Genomic DNA, 22300 nt, shown 5'->3' with positions numbered 1-22300 from the left:
GTAGATGATCAGTAATGAAGTTTGGCTTTCCAGCTGCTGTCTGAGCTATTTTGAGATCACTTGTTAGAGATGGGTCTTGAGGAACAAAAGGTAGTTATCTGGAGCCAGCACAAACAAAAAAGACTCTACATAGCCCCAAAACCTCCGCCCCCACTCCAACCACTAGCTATTTCCTATTCTAAAACTCCCATCATATCAAAATCTTCCTTTTTATTTTTAGGCTGAAGGCTCATATTAAAATTCAAATAGGTTACCTGTAGGGATAACAGTAATCCATTAGCCTCATTAGCATATGCATGATTTAGCTTAGATTTATTAGTTGCCAACCAGAAAAGCCTGGGGATACCAAACAGAAAAGTTTTGATGGCTATTGAGGATTGGGTAATATTCAAGGAATAAGGGAATAACACAGAAAAGTGTTCCAAGTATTCAAAACATACGATAAACTGTTTGATGTCCGGAGATAATATTGATGATAAGCCACTTCTTAATTTTGCCTACATCAGGTGGTCAGGTCTATTAGTCAAGTTTAATTTTTTAAAGTAGTAATGTGAATATAATTAGTAAGTAGGTGGCTAGAGGATAATAAATAGAACTTAAGACTTTGAGTTTAAATCTAGCCTAAGATACTAGATGTATGACTCTGGGCTAATTATAAAAGCTCCCTCAGGCTTGGTTTTCTCATGAAATAATACCACATTCTGCATATAATGATAATAATAATAATAAGCCAACATTAATATAGTACTTTGAAGTTTGAAAGGTACTTTACAATTATTATCTTATCTGATCCCCACAAAATCCATGGAGGTAGATACTATTATTTTCACATTTTACAGATGAGGAAACTGAGGCAAAGTCTGTGACTTTTCCACTATCATCTAGCTAGTAATTATCTGATACTGGATTTGAACTCAGGAAGATTGACCTGAAACTGTCCTTTCTTGAAAAACTCTCCTTGAACTCTTGAGAAACTCTCCTCTGAGAGAGGACTGCTTCAGGGAATCAAGATAAAGTGGCTTCATTCTATTATCTTGGTGGTGACTAGCTGCATTCTCTATTGAGTTGAAAATTAGTCTAGGACCATTCCTACTTAGGTTGAATTTAAGTGGTCTCATTCAACTGGAAATCTAGGCCTAGGGGCAGTGATAACACTGAAGGGATGTCATTTAACTGAAACTTCAGTCTCAGATTTCCTATAAAAAAGGCAATTTTAAACTCATAATTTGCAGAGTTCCAAAGCAGGATTATGCTTTGTCAAGGAACTTTTCCTTGGCATAGCTGCCTATCAGGACTCCTGCCCACTGTGAAGACATTTCTTTTCAGGAATAACCCCTTTTATTTCTCTGCCAGGATTTCTCTGCTAAGACCTTTATTTCTCTGCCAGGACCTTGTCACTCAGAAGTCAGTCTTCCTAGCAAAGCTGACTTCTGCAGGGCTAACAATAAAACTTCCCTTTTGTGCCACTTATATTTCAGGGTTCGTGAATTCTTTCAAGTTGAACCTGTCATGACCAGAAGGGGATTCTCACACTCCAACTCTCTGCACTGCCACTAACTGCATCAAGATAAGTCTTCCTGTCTCAAGGTCTGATACTCTATCCATTGAATTACCTAATTATCCTATCAACTCTTAAGGGGGCTTTATTTGTTTTTTTTTTCTTACTTTTATTTCCGTTTACATTTTTGAACATTTACATTTGCTAATCAACAAACAAGTATTTATTTAATTAAACTCCTATTTAGCGCTAGCCATGGTGTTATATACTGGATCTAAAAAGAGAGCAAGAAATTGTCTGCTCTCAAGTTTACTTCCTATGGGAACAGAGCATATATACTCATGAATGATATAGGAGTTGGGTGAGATCACTAGAGGCTTCTAGTAGGAGGTAACATGTGGACAGAGCTTTGAGGAATGATAGGAATTCTTAGAGAACAAAGAATCATAGGTTGCAGAATTTGAAAGTACCTTAGAATTAGAAGCATATTGTGGCCAGTCTGGAGAGTCTATTGCTAAATTTTCTATTAGACTATCTGATATTTCAGATATAGGCAATGGCTAAAAATCAGGGCACAATGTACTGTTTTGTTGATTGTCTAAATTTAAGAAAATTTTAGTAATGTAAATTAATTTTAATAGTATTTGAGGAATAGCTGGGCAGTGCAGTGTATAGAGCACAGGCTCTGGAGTCAGGAGACTGATTTAGTTCAAATTTAGCCTCAGACATTTACTAGCTGTATGACTTTGGGCAAGTCACTTAATCCCAAATGCCTTTCAAAAATAAAGGTCTTTGAAAATAGCTCTATATCTTTCTATCTATATGACAATACACACACACACACACACACACACACACACACACACATATACATATATATACAAAATGCCCTAAAAAGCTCAGTTAAACATTTACAATACTTTTTTTTTTTTTTTTTTTTTTTTTTTTTTTATGGCTCTATCAATGTTTCTTGAGCTAAGTAGGAATAGAAGACTAAAGTAATGGAGTCCTCAAAGACTAAGAAGATAATGATAATAATAATAATGAAGTGGCTATTTTATAGCACTTTGAGGTTTGCAAAATGCTTTACATCTATGATCTCATTATAAATCCTGATTATAGATTACCTGACTTATTCTTCTCATTGTGCAGATGAAGAAATTGAGGCCTAGATAGGGAAAGTTATTCAGCCAAGGTCACACAGCAAGCAAATTGCAGAACTTGAAATTCAAACTCAGGCCTTCTGACTTCCAAGGCAGTATTCTTTCCATTTCACTATGTAATATGCTTCCCCTTGTCATTTCCTCCCTATACTTTGTTTCTTTGTTTTTATTCATTTTTTTCCTTTGTGTCCATTCTATTTCTTATTCTTTCTCTCTATTCTCAATTTCCAATATAAGAAGAAAATATAGAGAATAATATTATTTTAAATCCCAGCAAGCACATTATTCCATTTTCAATTGCCAAGTGGACATTTTAAAGTTGGATGTCTCATTGTTATGTCAAATTCAACATACCCCAAACTAAACTTATTACATTCTTTCTCAAACCGCCTTTTCCCCTAAACTTTCTTATTTCTGTTCAACCAGGTTCACAATTTTATTGTAATCTTCATCTTCTCACTGTCTCTCATTCCCCATATCTAATAGTTGCAAATCTTATTTTTCATGTTCATAATATGTTATATCCACTTTTTCTCTCTATTCCAGAGGTTAAGAATCATATAATCATGATTACATATTTCCATAGAATTACAAAGGAAAACAACATCTTGTGGAAATAAAGATATAATTTCTCTCTCTCATTTAAGTTTATAGACCTATTAAAATTTACACATGAAACTGCATTCTGTGGATCCCAGGTTAAGATTTCAAATTTGATCTTAGATACTTAGTAGCTAGCTCTGTGACCTTGAGCAAATTATTTTATGTCTGTTTGCTTCAGTTTCCTCAATTGTAAAAGGGATTTTAAAAATAATATCTACCCAAAGTTGTTATGAGTATCAAATAAGATAAAAGTATATAGCTTAATTTTCAGGCATATAGTTGTTACTTAATAAATGCTTGGCTCCTTCCTTTTGTTTTACATATGAGGAAATTAAAGCCCAGAGAAATTATATAATTTGTTTAAGGTTACACAGCAAATAAATGTCAAAGCCAAAATTCAAATTGGTCAAATCAGGTTTCCTAAGTCTATAAATCTTTTCTTTCTATTACATTTATCAAAATAAATTATTTCCTCAAATCATTAAGGCTTTAAATAATTAAGAAATACATAGACTTTAAATTACTATCCATAAGTAAGCCAAGAGGGAGTAAGAATATGAGCTATAGTCACCTCTTTGACAGAAAGACAAGTAATCACAAATATTCTTCTAATATTTTATATCTTATTTTTACCTGTTATACTCTAAGGGACAATTCAAACAATTTTACAATGAGATGACCAGCAAAAATGACCTGTGAAAAATGGAAACTCTATCAAATGATCCTAAGGGGGAAAAAAAAGTAGCAAGAGCTTCCCCTTTTCACTCAATTGAAGAGAAGATGGAGGTCAGTAATCAACTCCACTCCCCACTGAAGGTCAGAACAGACAATTAACTTTTAGTTTTTGTTTTTTTTAAAGTGCTCTAGGGCTACAGCAATTTTGGTCTATTCTGGTAAAATTGTTAACTCAGTCCTTTTTGTTCTTTCTCCTCTTAACTTTTGTCTCACTTAATATTTTTTATTCCCCTGATCCTTCTTTCCTCCTCTTAGGCACTTAGATGCTTTTCCTTTCCATACCTTCCTTTGGACAATAAGAGATAAACTCATTCACTAGGAAGTATAATTGACTGGAAAAGTTTTAGTAGCTCTTAATCAGTTCTAGAATGGAATATAAAATCCTCTTTTGAGGATTTCAAATCCTTCTCTACTATTCAAAACCTCATCTGCTTTCAATCTTTTTTGCACTTTGCTCTCCTCCACATATTCTGGGATCCAACAATATGAATTCTTTTTTGTTCCTTCAAGAAGATACTCTATTGCCTCATTATGCATTGTCAATGGTTATCCCTACACTTATAATAGATTCTCCACCATCATCTCTACCTCTTGGCTTTTTTAGTTTGCTTCAAACACCAGTTAAAATCTCATTTTTGAAGAAAAACATTTCTGGTCCTCCTAATTGTTATTATCTCCTCTGTATTTATTCATTTATCCAATCTAGCCAACTCATATATTGTTTATAGTCATTTTCACATTTCCTCCCCAATTAGCATGGGAGCTTCTTGACAATGGATTATCTTTTGCCTTTCTTTGCATCTTACAATGCTTAGCATCTTGCCCAACTTATGAAAGACACTAGTGTTTGTTAGAGTGACTTCTAGGTCTATCTTTTTTTTTTTTTTTTTAAAGAAGACAAAACTTCAAGCCATAGTTTTTAATTGGCGAATCCAAGTGTTCTCTAGATTACTGGGAGAGAGGAAGCAACTAGTTCTGCCATCTCTGAGCCCTAACAGTAGTAACCAGAAAATTCTGCCAATTGTTGTTTTTGCTGTTCAGTCATTTCAATCCTATCTGATTATCTGTGTCTGGATTGGTTTGGTATTTTCTTCTGCAGCTCATTTTATAGATGAGGAAATTGAGGGAAACAGGATTAAATGACTCACCAAATATGACTAAAAGCACTCAACAACAACAATCTCTCTCTAAGATTTAAGGAAAAAAAATTCTTTCTTAATTAGCTGAGAAGCTAAGTATCATCAAAAGAAAATTTTACACATTTATACAATGATGCATATGGTACATATCTACAAAGATGCTATGTAAAGACTTGCTTCCTTTAGGATATCCTGAAGGATCATTGCATTGCTACATGTATTCAAATTGTTTATAACAATGCTACAAATTAATAAAATGTAAACAGTGAAATGTTAATTACTTGAATTTCTTTGAAGTGCCATAGTCAATATCCTGCATTGAAGAATACAACCCTAGTGAAGTTAAAATGTTTCAGTTATAGCTCTTAAACAGATGCTGTATATGATGAAAGAAGATATAATCTATGATTCTCACGAAAGATAAATTCTCTTCCACTGAAAGACTGTTCATTCAATGAAACATTTGGCTTGAGCATATACTACTGCTGAAACAGTGGGCCATACTGATGAGACAAAGACCATTTTCTAAAGGTTATAGAAGGCCTGACACTAAATTCTGGAAATATAATACAAGATGTTTACATAGGCCATCCTGAAAAGAATATGAAATCAAATGTTACTGGAAAGGATGAAGGCTATATTTCAATTCATTTAGTCCTTAGACTAGAGAACTAGGATAGAAAAGCCACAATTCATGTATTCCAAAGGGAACTAGATATAAGAAGTATGACAACCACCTGACTCTCACTTCAGTGAAAAAAAAGACACCCCCCTCCCTTATGGATAAATATAAAAACTAAAAATATATATTAATCTATAGAAACATCAGTGTTCTAATGTCTCATCAGTAATTATACATTTCCCTGTGTTATACAGTAAACTTCTACTTATTAACTTCATTTTATTTTGTAGTAACATAAAATCACAGTGTGTTTGAGCAAACCATGCCTTGAAGGGAACAAATCTGTATTTTAACCATGTGGCAGAGAACTATTTCTGTGCTTTCATTTCAGGAAATAAAATGGAACTTTTGGGCTACCTGACAATAGCTGGTGTCTGGAATTATTCCAATTCTACCAATTCACATTATGAATATCCATTTTTATATCTTATTAAGACACTTGCATTGCTCTAAACTAAATTTTCCTTGGCACTTCAAATGAACTTGTCTCTGTTCCTATGGGATTGTTTAACATATAGTCAATAATGAAGCAAAAACAAAAGAAAATGTAGATACTTACATCTTCATTCCCTCCCTGGCTGGTGGATTACCTTTTTTTTTTTTTAAACAAATGAGAGAGAGAGAGAGAGAGAGAGAGAGAGAGAGAGAGAGAGAGAGAGAGAGAGAGGAGAAGAAGGAGAAAGAGGAGGAGGAGGAGGAGGAGAAGAAAGAGGAGGAGGAGGAGGAGGAGCAGAAGGAGGAGGGAGGGAGAAAGAAAAGGAGGGAGGGAAGGAGAGAGGGAGGGAAAGAGAAGCAAATTTGTGAAACATTTCAAAAGCCCATTGTAACTCAGAAACCATTCTCAGTCTGCCATGAACTATTTGACCTTAAGAAAGTCACCTTCTTCTCTTGGCTTCGGTTTTTCAAGTTCTTCAAAGAGGGGATTTGACCCGATGGGTTCTAAGATTCTGGCTACTCTAATATGCTATATACCCATGGAAATAACACTTATTCCTTTTATTAGTTGATAGTTCTACAATTTGCATGGATAATCCAGATAAAGCTTCATTTGGACAGGTTAGACAATGTATAGTTGTATTTATTCTTCATATGTCAAAACATTTAACATAACAGAAAAGACCTAACACTTGATGTGATAGGATTAATATCTACTGATTCATTTCTTACAATATGAGTTCAGTCTATTCCCTCTTACCTATCCCTAAAGTGACAGAGATTATTTATCCAAAAAAAGAGAATTGTCTTTAGGACCTGATTGGCCCCTGATTTTCTTAATGCAGATTCCATGTCACACAAAAGCATAAAGTCCCATCCACTAGCCTCTCAGAGTTGTGGGTACCTGAGATATATCTCCCCCTATTCACCATACACTATCATAATAAATCAAGGGAACTATCATTTGCCCAAGCTAAAGCTGATAGTAGTTATATTCTTGTTGCATATCTATGCTATGTTTTGACAAGGTAAACTTCCTTTTGTTAATTGCTCTATAATTTAGGAGTGTCTGATTTTGCCTTTCAGACTGAATCAGAACTAACAGAGTGCTCTCCTTAAACTTTTTCTAAACACTAGGATCTATCAATCACATAGAACATGATTTTTTTTAAAGGCAAAAAAAAGAAAGAAAAAAGTCTTTCTGCCGCCATTTTTTTTTCATCTAGCAGTTGTAGGATTTTCATCAAGTATACAATTGATTATTTTAAAATTTAGAATGTTTCAGTTATAGCTCTTAAACAGATGCTGTATATGATGAAAGAAGATGTAATCTTTGATTCTCACGAAAGATAAATTCTCTTCCACTGAAGGACAAACCTAAAAAAATACATTTCCCTTAACATATACGTATATGTATTTATATATGTATATAAACATAGTGTATATTACACAATGTGTATATATAATGGATAGACATGTGAACACACACACATATATATGCACATATAATATATATGTATTTCAGTGGTATACTATTCTACCCCAGAGATAACAATCAATAAGACTTCATTTTCCCCAGAAAAGGGAAGAGAGTTCTTTAATATCAGTTTTAATGCTACTTTTTTTCTTCATTTAGACTAATGTGACATCTCAGGAGAGAAAATAAGAAATCTATTTTAAGTTGAAACTTATAGAGTAAGTATGCCAAGAATTATAACAATGATGTATTCTGCATAATAATGTAAAAAATGTCATTATTTGGTATTATATACATAGTAGTACATAAATATGTGTGCAAACATATATTTCTACATAGGGAAGATAAATGCTTGAGAATGCTATCTATATGACCTAACCAAGAAAAAGAATAGGAAAAAAATAGATGACAAGCTATGTGAAGATGTAGTAAGACACCTAATTGAAATAGTTTAGATGCTGGTGCATCTGGTTACAAGAAGTGATTGTGCTCCTAAAATCATATCATGGTATATAATTAATCCATCACAACTAATCAGTTACATACTCTTAATTTACCCTACAACTGGTTTAGGAGGGGTGGTCATAGTGGGAATGCTGGGGAGGGAGAGAAAGAGAGAATATACATTTCTTTATTTGCCTGGAGCATGGATATAAACTTTCAACTTTAAAACCCAGCAGTATCTGCAGGAAGTTCAGCACTGATAAAGTGAGCCTTGGGGAGGATGAGGGAGAAGGTAGTGGGAATGGACACTTGTAAAGAGGGGAGAAAAGGCTCAGCTCAGTAATGGAGGTCAAAGTTCCTAAAGTGCTAAATAGTAGAATAGGATAACACTGAACTGAGTTGCTGCTATACTTCTGGCTTGGATCAAAACAAACTTTCAACATTAAAAGAAAAACAAAAGATATTCCTACAGCAATATCATCAGATGAGTTTTCAGATTTTAGCCACACATTGTCTTTTATGATATTAATACCCCATAGTACAGATTTCTTAAATTTCCTTTTTATAGTGCGATAAAAAGTTGCTGGTTGTTTTTCTTCTTCTTGTTGGTTTTTGTTTTTTGTTTTTTGGTTTTTTTTTTTGGTACAGTGGTAGGTATGACTTAATTGTACAGACATTATAAACTACACATTACTGAGCAGTAAGAACATAGTAACACTACAGGATACAACTGAAAACTAATTAACTTGCACTAACACAGCTACCTTATGCCTAGAAACAATTGACTCATGTCATCACAGCACATTGCAATTTCTCTCCTTGTATTTATTTTTTATAAATATTGACTTAAAGACCTTAAAAAAGTTCCATTTATTTCCTACAGCTTGTCTGAATATGCTTTATGATAAATACAAGGTCTTATGCTTACACATGAAAAGTATTGTCAAATAAGTCCCCTTAATTGTGAATGTGGTTCATTAAGCAGCAGGGTCTCATAAAATAAACAAGCTCCCATTCTAATAAGAGACAGGATGTTCAGCTCTTTTAAATGCTTTGCCAAATGGGGATTTTATCGTTTCCGTCAGTTTCATTTATTAGCTATACATCCCCAAGGGAGAGAGGCAGCAGAGCATAGTAGATAGAGAACCAGTCTCAAAATCAGAAAGGCCCAGGCTCAAGTCCCATTTTGACATATACTAGTTGCACCCCCTGGGCAAAACACTTAACCTGTTAGAATAGGCAAATTTCTAAGTTACAGAAGTGTCTACCTACTTTGGTAGTGGAAAATTTCCTCAATTAACCTGTGAAATTCCTGTCTTGATAAGTCCTATTCTTGTTAATAGATAATCTTTTTAGTTCTTAATTATAATTTGCATTTATATAGCACTTCAAAGCTTGCAAAGCATTTTCCAAATATTGCTACTCCTTACCCATTTTACAGATTAGTAAAATGAAGCAGACATAAGGTCTATGACTAATGAACTGTATGAAATTTCTGATTTATCCCTATAGCACTGTCATTTATATTAGTTAAAAAAATAAAGAAAAGAAAAAAAAAAGGCATAAAAAGAGATTAAATATTTGCCCAGAGTCACATAGTTGTTAAATATATGAGATTGGGATTTGAATTTGAATCTTTTTGATTTCAATTCATTCTATTATCTAACTGCTTTTAAATAGTCTTTGTTGATAAAAAGAAGCTGCCTTATTCAGGTCCTAGGCCTGACTTTTAACTGGGTTATCATGAGAAATCACTTTGCTTCTATAAACTTAATTTGTAAAACAATGATTGTATTGCCCACTTCATTGAAATTTTAAAGCTCAGATGAACTAAAGTATCTTACAAGCTTTTGAAAACCTAAAAGCACTATACAGGATGTCCCTATGATCTTTCTACTATTTTAAGAAAACTTTTTGTTTCCTTAAATTAAAAAATATTTATATAAATAAATGTTAGCTAATATTATTTTTCATTATTACTTATTATTATTATTATTGTTATGGTGGTGATTGTTACAAATACAAAGAACTTGGTAATCAAAGTACTGGCTACTTCATGTAGTTAATAAGTTGAATCATTGTTTTACCTTGATCTATCTTACCAATGATAACCAAAACAACTCCCTCTATCCTAAAATCACTTAATCTCATTGAGATTTCTTGGATCCTTAATGCTAAAAATAGTTTTAACTTCAATGATCCCTTGAAAGGGTCACCAGTGTATACTTTGAACACTAATGACTTATATCAGTGACAGATTAAGTGGCTTGTTTTTAAAAAAATAAAAAAAATAAAAAACTTGAACCCTGTTCAAGTGGATCTTTCTGATTATGAGGCTGTGTTCACTTATTTCAGTTGGGTTCACCTCTTCATGACTTCATTTGAGGTTCTCTGGGCAAAGATTATCTTAATGTTTTGCCATTTCCTTCCTCAGCTTATTTTATAGATGGGGGAAAAAAGGAGGCAAACATGGTTAAGCAAATTGCCCAGAGTTACACAGCTATAAGTCTGAGGTCATATTTGAAATTAGATCTTCCTGCCTCTAGGCTTGGTGCTGTGGTCATTATGCCCACTTAGCTGTCTTAAGCAACTGACTAAGACTGTTTTTCTATATCACATGTCTTCTCTATGTAATAATGTTACAATGAAATAAAATGAGAATATTAGAAATAACAGCTGACTTTTAAAAGCCTTCCCCCACATCTCACTGATAATATTAATCTTGTCTGTGAACATGGAGGTTAATCACTTATGAAGATCATTATTAAAAAATGTCAAATAAAATTAGTTGATTAGTGCTTCCTGAGGAGAGGATGGACTGACACTTTCTTCTCATAATTCTCTATGCTTTTCTAAAGCATGTAACACATTTTATATCCTTTAACTTTAGACAAATGACAAATGGAATAAAGAACTCAGCCAAATGGGTATGTTTTACATACATGGCTTGGACTGCCAAGAAAGAATTATGCTATTTTCCACATAGCTTTGCGAGCTACAAACAGGGAGATATAATAGTGAAAAAAGAAAAATATTGAACTATAATGGAGTAGAGGAACTTGCCATATTGACTTTCTCTCCTCAGGTGATCCAAATGAGTTCTAGAAGATACATTTTATTTCTAAAAGGTAAAAATATTACATAAAGTCTATATAAAGTACAAATATGAATGGAGGTTTTGTTGCCTTTGAATCCAATAACAGTTTTTGATAGAACTGGATTAGAGACTGTAAACCTGGTTGTGGGGAAGGGGTGGAACCAAAATGGCAAAATAGTCAGGAAGCTACTCAAGCTCTCCCAGTTTCCCTCAAAAACCGCAAGAAACCAAGCCTCTGAACAGTCTGATGGAATGAAATCACTCTCCAGCTCAGGCTAGACTGAAAAAACTTCAAGAAAAGTCACTCTTACTGGGGTGAAAAGGGCATTCAGCCCAGCTCAGAAAGATTCTGAGAAAGCCAGTGAGATGGTCTTAATCACAGCAAATTAGCAACTAAGACCTGAAGTCCTGGGTCAGTAGAGAAACAAATTGGTAGGGAACCTTCAGTCCCAGCTCAGAAGGCAAACTCTGGGAAACAAGGCTGTCATCTGAACAGAGCAGGCAAAGCTACCCTCTATAAGCAGAAGATGCCCTTGTGCTCAAAGCCAAGGCTCAGAGCTGCATAGGAAACATGGGACAGCACCATTTTTATCCCAGGAGCAGAGCTCCACCTTAAAACTTAAAAAAAAAAAAAAAAAAAAAAAAAAGAGGAAATACCAAAAGAAAAGTAAAGAAAATGAGTGATAAAGAGAAAAGAACTTGGACCATAGAAAGCTAATATGGTGACAGGACAGACCAAAACACAAACTCAGATGAGGAAGAAAATGTCCATAGAAGAAATCTCAGAGTGAGATAAATTGGGTTTTATCTCAAGTCTCAAGAAGAGGCTTCTTAGAAATGCTCATGAAAGACTTCAAAAGACAAATAGAAGAAAAAATGAGAAAGGAAATGAAAAGTATGTATGAGAGAGTCAACAGTTTGGAAAAGGAAGGAAAAAATTGTCTGAAGAAAACAATTCCTTAAACAGTAGAAGAAATCAAATGGAAAAAGAACTACAAAAGATAACTGAAGAAAATCATATCTAATAAAAATTAAAACAGGGCAAATGGAAGCTAATGACTTTGCGAGACATCAAGAATCAGTCAAACAAACTAAAAAGAATGAAAAAAATGGAAGAAAACATGAAATATCTCATTGGCAAAACAGCCAACCTGGAAAGTAGATCCAGAAGAGACACTGGAAAAATTATTGGCCTACTGAAAAGCCATGACCAAAATAAAAACCTGGATAGCATACTAGAAGACATCATTATGGAAAACTGCACCAATAGTCTAAAAACAGAGGGGAAGTACTTATTGAAAGAATCCACTGATCACCTCTGGAAAGAGAACCCACAAGGAAAACCTTAAGGAACATTGCTGTGAAACTCTAAAACTATAATGTTAAGGAAAAAATACTGCAAGCTGCCAGACAAGAACAATTCAAATATCAAAGAGCAATAATCAGGATTACCCAGCATCTGTCAGCTTCTACAATAAAGTACAAGAGGGCCTAGAATACCATATTTTGGAAGGGAAAGGACCTTGGGTTACGACCAAGAATTAACTATCCAGCAAAGCTAAGCATCATCTATCAGGCGACAAGATGGAGTTTCAGTTAAGTAATATACTTTCAATCATTTCTATTGATAAAACCAAAATTAAACAGAAAATTTAATCTACAAACACATAACACAAGAGAACCATAAAAAGATAAATAGGGGAAATATATATATATTTAAAGGTTAAACTATTTACATTCCTCAATAAGAAAACAATATCTGTAACTCTTGAGAACTGTATCTGTCACTGGGGCAGACAGAGTGGGTCATCCCATGGATTGTGTTTGTAAATGGTCTCTGATGTGATGAAATCAAAGAAAACATTATTAAGGGGTAAGGAGAAAAGGTCTGTACTGGAAAAAGAGGAAAGGGGAGGTAGAATGGGACAATTAGTTCACATGAAGAGGTGCAAGGGAAAGGGAGGTGGATGAGCATTATCTGACACTTGATATAATCAGTTTGGGCTTTAAGAGGGAATAATTTAATCAATCATTTGGATAAAAAATATATCTCTTTCTGAAGAGAAAGGAGGAGAAAGAAGAAAAGGGAGGGACAGGATAGAAGGGAGAGCAGAAACAGTAGGGGAAAAAGGTAAGATAGAAGATAAGATAGCGGGTGGAATTAAAAAACATTATAAGAGAAGGGGTGAAAGGTGATAGGAAATAAGATAGTGTAGGGTGGGTAAAAAAAACACAGGGCTAAGGACAGGGTGGAAAGAGAGAAAAAAAAGTAAATATAGGGGAGAAAATAGGATGCAGGGAAATAACAGAGCTGGTAATCATAACATATTATTCAATAAGCACAATTTTCTTTTTGTCTAAATCAAATAGTTGATAATCTCAATTGTAAAGCTACATAATCCAAATTGCCTTTATCATCATATTCAAGAGTCAAGAAGATAACATTGTACTACACTAGCTACGATACATATTTTCTATTCCCCACAAAAACAATCCATAAAGTAAATATAATCAGTAGACACTACATTGTTTTAGCATGAGACTAAAACTAATTCAGAAAATCAGATAGGATATATTATAATATGGCCAAAATTCTTAGAAAATTGAGCTATAATTATAAGCAGGTTTCTGTATAAAATATATTTGCTATGGATGCTGTAAGAGTGCCTTTAGAAGTTAAATTCGATCCCTAACAGCCTTGTTATAAGATTCTATTCTGCTACAAATTATACTGCCCAAAATTTCCAGCATATACTACATACAATATAGATTTATCACTATAACCATTTGTCACATGGAAAACCAAGAATCTAGTCTTTAATCTTGTTCTTGTACTAGCATTATGATAGAATCATCCTGGATATAGCTCATGAAATGTCAAAAACACCAAAATTCTGATTCGGGTTCTCTACCTAGTCTGAACTTGAATGAACTTAAAAGACATCAGGATTTAGAGTAATTAAATTGTATAAATGCCTTTAAAAAAGACAATATAAAAAATAGATAGCTCAAAACTTACCTTGAGGTACCATCTGTATTTAGTATGATCCAAGTTATCTGGATGCTTTGTTTTATCTAGAAACTGTTCTGCTTCTGTTAACCACTGGTTAAATATTTTCATATCATAATGAAAACGCCGCCATTTTTCCACACATCTGTCAAACCTCCTAGAAATGAAAAAAAATAGAGACCATGAGAATTAACTAAATCTTATGAATAAAAGGATTTTTATAACTGTTGATTACTTTGACAAAGATATAATTCCATAAGTACCTTATGCTTAGAAATTTTACTTTTATTTGCATATTAAAGAGAAACCTACTTGCTGTTTCATGAACTCAACATTTTATCTCTCACCTGCTGACTTTCTGTTTGTCATCCATGGCATACAGTCTGTTTTTACTTCTTGAGAATCCTTAGCTTCCATCATGGGACCATTGGAAGGGAACTTACAGGCCATTGAGTCCAAATTTTTCATTTTACAGATGAGTAAAATAAGAGGTTGAGTGACTTGGCCAGAGTCAGACAGCTTATAAATGGCAGAGACAGGATTTAAAACAAAAGTTTCTTCATTAAAAATCTGGTCCTAGACTATACCACTCTCTCTTTCAATAAATATGAGGAGTAGGATTTGAATCCAGATGGTCTCACTCCAGTGACAACATTCTTATCACTGTTTCATGTGGTCTCTAAAATTCTGTTCAGGTACTATCTGATTCCTCTTCTTTAATAGTCATCTCTTCCTACTTGGCATTTATTTATATATTTGTTTACATGTTGTATTTCCCAATAGAATTCAATCTTACATGAGGGCAAGTACTGTTTTTTTATGTCATTTTTTATTTCCATTCCTATCACATTGCCCTGTGGATGTTTAGTAAACCTTTGTTGTATTATTGAAACAATAAACTTCATTGAGAGGGAAATGACTAAAACTAGAAAGGATTTCCCTTTAAATTTGAAAACACTTATGGAAGGAAATAAAAATTACTTTGTAGTGCTTTTCTTCCCCATGAAGATGACTTTGCTTTGAATCTTTCCCAAACTTGATAGTATTATATTACATTAAATTGTTTGGGTACTCATTCATTTAATTTTAATTTAAAAGGATTTAGGAAGCAAAATCAACTTATAAAATAAAGTCTGTTTTGTGTCTATGGCAATACTGAAAGTGTTTTCATTAAGATCCTTAGGCATCAAGGGACTATGAAGACAAATTATATCTAATTCATATGCTAGGTTTAGATGTAGCCAATTAACCAACTAATTGGTTATACTATATTCTGAGCTGGGCAGTGAGTCTCCCTTTACCCTTTATTTTTTATTGTATCCACTAACAATTTTAATTAGGATACGGAAGAGACTCGTTTAGCACAATGAGCTTATGATTCAAAAGATGAAAATGTCAAGAAGCATCTAACTGGTCATCCACATTTAGGCCAGAGGAAACATAGGAGACTATTTTGGTGTCACCTTAACTTTGAAGGATGGCTTAGGAAAGGGTTCAAATTCTGTTTTATCAGATTTCATTGGGATCTGATTAAACAAAGAATCAAACATCTAATTGGTCTGTGTTTTTAGCATTCTATGGTGATTTGGTTCATGAGAAGCAATTGTACTATGTAGCTTCCTACATATATATTTTTATCAGATTTAATGGGAGTATGACACTGAGTGTTCAAAAAATGTTACAAAAATGAATTCTGAAAAAGTTATGGTGATGTTTAATAGAAGTACTTTGAAGAAATTTTGGAGCATTTATAAATATTTTCTAACTAATTCTCACATCCTAAGCATGTGGCAAGGGAGAAACTTTGTGATTGACTAAATAGTTTGTTTTCTTCAGCCTCCTTTTCTTTTTGTTTGTTTGTATTCTTTTCATGTGGCTTCTTTCTGACTTATAATATCTGGTGATAAATAATACTATAAGAAAAGACACCTCTGGCACTTGTCCCACTGAGGCTAACGTTGTCTGGGAATATAGGCCTCTCGTTGTACTCTGAATGATTTAGAGTTAATTTTTTCAAGTGAACAATACTGGAGGTTTGACCTTGACCTTATAAGTTTTGAAAGGTCAGTAGAGCATATCAGATGGGAGTCTGGAGGTCTAGAAGTCTAGGACTTGAGTTCATGGCAGATTCTGTGCCTAGCTCAGCCCCAATACCCAAAGGATTAAATAGTAATTTTCAGGGACACATCACAGCTATAGCTGAGACAAAGACTCATCGGGAATCAAGGAATAGGGTACCAATGCTATGTAGAAACTGGTCCAAGCCTGAGGCCAATCTACACAGAGACATAGCAAGTGTAGGGAAGAATGTATCCTCAAAGTATACAGGAAAATATTTGTGCTCTTGTTCCTGCCTTATCTTTGAAGCAAATATTCTTTTATGAAAGATAATTGATGTTAAATGATACAATGAAATAGAGGTTCTGTTCACTGGTGGATATTGGGACAATATAGTAGGAATAAGGGTTCAAACTAAGAGTAGCAGAGTCATCTCAACTCTTCAGGATGGTCCCTAGAATCCTAAGAGAAACATGTGACTAGACTGGCTTTGGGACAGTAAGCCCAAACTATTCAAGCTACACAGATGTCTAAACATTTAGATATTTTAAACATATGAGTTGAAGACAATGACTATGAAACCTCAGAAATTCACCAAAAGTCTCCATTAATTTGAAGATTCTGCATGTCAATAGTCACAAACTATTATACCAAAAAACCCCAAAACCAAATCAAACCAAACCAAAACAAGAAACAACCAACCAATCAAACAACTCCCCCTCCCCTCAATTTGTCAGGCTACTTAAAACCAACTCTAGATGAAGAGTTTATTCTTCTTTATCATATTCCAAGGATGGTATGCCACAAGGTAGACTATTGTGCTGTGTTCTTCACAAAATTTGGCAATTATATAGAGTTCAACTATATTGAACCCTCCTTCTAAGAAAGACACCATTCTTTATCAGTGTGTGTGTGTGTGTGTGTGTGTGTACAGTATATTCTACTGGACAAGCATTCAATTTTTCCAACTGGGAACAGGAGATAATAGTACTTAACTCCACAAAAAGGTGTACTATCAAAGTGGCAAACATAAGTTTTGTAAAAAGTTTGTAACTTGTTCAATTAGAAAAATAGACATGTTATTATAATCTCAGAAAACGCCAAACTGATGTTAATAATTAACATTATTATCAACATTGAAATATCAGAAAATATATTATAATAGTGAAATAACCAATGAAATATTTAGCGCACTAATCTGATGTGGATAAGATTAATAGAGATATGGATAGAGGTGATTTACTAAACATGGAATTTAATTTCATGTAATTGTTGCCTCTATCTGAAGTCAAATTTCTTTTCAATCATTCATTACTGTCATTTTTATATTTACTATGTGCTTAGACTGGAAAGAGTCACTGTGGTATCAAGGAAATAAAAGATTTAGTAAGACAGATCCTGTTTTCATGGAGCTTACAGTCCAGTCAGAGAATAAACCATGAACAAAGATAAGCATAATGAATGCAGAAATATATTAGAATTGCAAAACACACTTCTTTGAGTTTTGAGGAGGAAATAGGAAGAACAACGGGGAAATGAAAGGCTTCATGCAGGAGGTGACAATTGAATTGGGTTTGAAATGATGAGTGAAATTTCAACAGACCAAGAAGGGGATGAAGAACTTTCTAAACAATAATGAGTCTGAATTAAATACAGATGATAATGTAATTTTGGGAGAAGAGGAAGAGTAACAAAAGATTATCCTAGAAAAGCAGAGTGATACTAGATTATGTTGGGTCCTTTATGTCAGTCAAGGAAATTTGTGCTTTATTTAAAAAACAAAAGAACCTACTAAAGGAGTCCTATAATCAGATTCCTGCATAAGGAAGATTCTGGGAGCAGTATAATTGATGGAACTGAAGGGAAGAAGAGTGGAGGGAAGATCTTTTAGGACATTATTGCAATCGTTCTATTGGGTAGCCTTTGGGAACAGACATAAGGGTACAGATGTGAGAGATGATATTTTGTGTTTAACAGAACAGTCAGAAAGTAAAATGAAAAAAAAGCATCTGGTTGTTATTGCTTGTTTTATTCATTCCCTTTGTTTTTGTTTTTTTTTTAATCTTTATTTTGTTTTGTTTTATAAACAAAATAATGGGAGTATGGCACTGATTCTCTTTACCTTATTCAGGTTGGAAATGGAGCAACTAGATATCTTTCCATTATTGATTAGCAAGAAAGCTTTGATGAGTTTTGCTTCTGCCTTGGGCTGGTTTACCCCTTCTTAAGGAAGCTTGGCGTCTTCCTGAATCCAGGGACTCACCATACTGATGCTTGACTTTGAAAGATACCTGATAGGCTTAGGCCACCGTAACTGAGAACTCTAAAATTTAAGCATTCCAACAGCTATACCTTCCCTAGTAGTAGGGATTAGAGGAAAACATCTCCACATCTGACCATTTCCTTTGATGCTTTAAATTCTTATAATTGAAGTTATTTATTCTATGAAACCTAGAGCTCATCATTTGTTTCTGAAATATAATTCTCAATATATTGATCTTAATAAAGCTTCAGTAAATCACCAGTGTTAACTTTTGCACTAAATGTGACACAAAAATTTCATCTAGGAAATGGGGGACTGAAGAAGAAAATAGACCACATTCTATAAAAGAACATTCTAAGTCTCCCTACTTCTGTGTCCCCCACTCTACCCTTATGGTTACCTGCCAATTCTTTCAATACAAATAAATAGATCCTCTGGGCCAAAAGATTTGAAAGAGCAACTTAAGAAATTTTTTTTGTTTAGAAAATCAAAAAAATATATTTGAAACTAATAAAGTTGTAGATTACTATGTTTTTGTCATCCATTCTACATCAGAAAAAGCTAGAATTGTCTATGTAAAGACAGTTTACATATTAAGAAATAAATATTAGAATCCTAAAGATTGATGTCAGTTTGCCTTATTGCAAATTGTAAGTTCTATATAGCCATATCAATGTTTTCTGATTTTAAAATGCTTATGAACATTTATAATTGTATCTCTTTACTGAAATTAGGAAAAGCATATTGTTTACCCCTGGAATGATAAAACATTCTGGGACATTATAACATATTTGTTACAGGGATACCAAGTACTCCTAGAAAGTATAATTGATATATTTTTCTTTCCTGATGATTTTCCTGGGAATGTTTATTTGTACTGGGATGATTGTTAATTCATTGGTTGTAGGAATCAGTTTATTGGGAATGTTATAGTACTGGGTTAAGTCCAAGATAAAAGAACTGTTTTAAAAAAAGATTCTTTAAATGAACATGTTCTAATGTGTTCTAATGAGATTTTATTTCCAGCTTGGAACTTCCATAATGAACATTAAGTTTTTTCTTTGTAAGGCAGTTTCTACCTTGATGCTTGCATTCAGTTTAGATTCATTCCAATGTTGTTCCACAGAATTCTTTGATTCATTGATTAATGGTGAGTTGAGTTGACTGCTTATGTGAAATCAGGTAACTAAGAAACTCACTATTTCCTCATTCACAGATCCCCAAATTTTGGCTGCTAAATCAACCACAGATTTATTAGCAGTGGCAGTATGGGTAATAACCTGCCTTAAAATCCAAGTGAAATTAAATAGATTCGAGTTGTGTTATCAGTCATAAGAGGTTGATAAAAGAAGTTCTACTTTTCATTGGTAACAGGTCAACAGGAAAAAGGATAGAATTGGTTTCCTCTTGTCTTTAAAATTTCTAATGTATATATTTATTGTCAGTTTTCTTGGTTAATTTATGACTTCAGACATGGAGTAATGGTAGGGTAATGATAAGAGACTTCAATGATCCAAACCTCTTACTTTGCTGAAGTAGCTGCATTCAGCACAAGATAATTCAGATGTTGTCTGAGAGAGTTATAGATAATTTTGTGCTGAATGAAGCTACTTTGACTTTACCTCCAAGTGAGTCTGAGGAAAAACAAATAAAAATTATCAAGAGAGCAAAAAAAAAAAAAGGCTTAATGAGGAGAAGAGGTTGATAAAACAAATCATTGCTTAAAGACAAGGGGAATTCTGAACCTTAACTTGGTAGAAAAGCTAGAACAAGAGAGGAGTCATGAAGAACAGACTCTGAGAAGGAAGCAGGATAAAAATAAATCACCTGTGTCAACTCAACTTGAAATAAGGTGAAAACTCAAGGGTGATGTCAGGGTCCTGGTGTTAACTCAATAGAATTGATACAGTGCTTGTTGGTTCACACCTTAGAGCAAATCCTTGCAGGGTGATGGATTGCTAATACTGATAGACAATAATGCTTGTGTTCACACCTCCTTTGAAGTTCTTAGGACCAGAGAGCACTCTGGGAAATAACTCATAATCCCTGCCTCCAGAAGGAGGAGTTAACCTTTGGAAGATCATATATATGGAGGAAGCCCTTAGAGCTTGGAAGAATTTCTCCATTGACTGGGGTCGGAGAGGAGCACTCTGAGAGGAAGCCCACAAGCCCTCTGTCCGAGGCAAGAGAGGTTCATTACAACTTTCACCTTGGTGCTGGCTGGAGGCTGAAGATAGCAGAGGCAGGAGCAAAGGACAAAGCTGCAAGAGCTCTTAGAACCAAGCAGAGAGATAGGCCTTAGCTAACCGGGCTATACTGAAGGACACAATAAAAGATCTGAACTTTTATCAGCTGGCTGCGATTTTGGAGTAATTATTTACTTGTAACTGAAACTAAGGCTGCCTCCAGAAAACCTCCCCCAAGAAACCATCTCTCCCAGAGAGAACTATCTTATATTTTAAAGAAGAAAAAACACCAACAAATAAATATTAACTATCTACTATGTGCCATCAGACAATGTGTTAAAATTGGGGATGTACTGAAAGGCAAAAAGTCCCCACCCTCAAAGAGGTCACAGTCTATAAGAATATAAAGATTTATGCCTCAAATTACAAATGTACAAAAGATTAGGTATCATAACATGTTATTTTTTATATTTAGAATTCAGATTAAAATATTTCATGCTAATTCTTTCCTCATAGTACAGCAACATTCATGCTTTTTTTCTTGTCAACCTAACACCAAGCACTAAACATATCTATTTTTGTAATTAAAATACTTAATTTATTCCACATATATACTAAAAGTTTCACAAGTAAAATATGAAAAAAATATATCAAAAGTATGTACTTTATGCACAATACTTAATATCAGTAGTTATTTCATTACATTTACTTCATTGCATCACATTTATCTTTATCTGACTTCTGTATTCCCTGAAGTTTTGAAGTATATGCTTTATATATAATAAGGCCATAAATTTTTAATCTATTATTTTTAGGAATTGATGAAACTTGTTAATGTCAGAGACGAAATATATTCTTGAATTTTTCACATAATTATATTAATTATGTAATAATATATCCATCTAATAATGATCATTTGTTCCCTCCCCAGAAAAATTTAATAGAAGTTGATCTAAAATTTGCTGATTTTGCATGGTAATACTTGTAAATTGAATCTCTAGTAAGTCACCATGCTTTGCTCCTCCCCCCTTCCCCCCTTTCTCTCTCTCTCTCTCTCTCTCTCTCTCTCTCTCTCTCTCTCTCTCTCTCTCTCTGACTGTTAATTGAAATGTCAAAGAGAGAAAAGGAAGCCAGGAATAACTAAAGACAAGTAGGCACATTAAAAATAACATTAAGGGAAATCAATATAATTTAAAGTTTTTAGCACTCATCATACCATAGATTTAAAAGGGGGGGGGCACATTTTCATCTGGCAGGAGCCATAAATGTAGAACCAACATAGTAAAGAAATAAATGTGGAACAAACATATGCATAATAAATCTATTGATTTTAAAATTTTAAAGATATTAAAACTCTCATTCACTATGCAAGGGGTACTGAAAATTGCATTGGTACTCCATTTACTTACAACATAATTCATTTTCTGCTGCTTAAATCAAAGTCAGATTAGTTTTAAGGAATATTTTGGTATATATATGTTAACTCTTTCAGGTCACTGAGATGCCATTA

General features: G+C 33.7%; 1 protein-coding gene across 10 annotated transcripts in view; it reads right to left on the bottom strand.

The window, feature by feature from the left end:
• DMD (dystrophin) overlaps positions 1 to 22300 on the bottom strand; it is a 2285006-nt gene that overhangs the window by 1123435 nt on the left and 1139271 nt on the right. For all 10 annotated transcript variants that reach the window (XM_031963631.1, XM_031963630.1, XM_031963635.1 and 7 more), the window contains one exon: positions 14293 to 14440. In XM_031963631.1, coding sequence (XP_031819491.1) covers positions 14293 to 14440 — 148 coding nt within the window. The remainder of the gene's footprint in view (positions 1 to 14292; positions 14441 to 22300) is intronic.

Source organism: Sarcophilus harrisii, chromosome 3 (genome assembly GCF_902635505.1).
Source record: "Sarcophilus harrisii chromosome 3, mSarHar1.11, whole genome shotgun sequence".
Taxonomy (NCBI): domain Eukaryota; kingdom Metazoa; phylum Chordata; class Mammalia; order Dasyuromorphia; family Dasyuridae; genus Sarcophilus; species Sarcophilus harrisii.
Note: the sequence above shows the minus strand (reverse complement) of the source record. Positions and strands in the feature narration are given on the sequence as shown.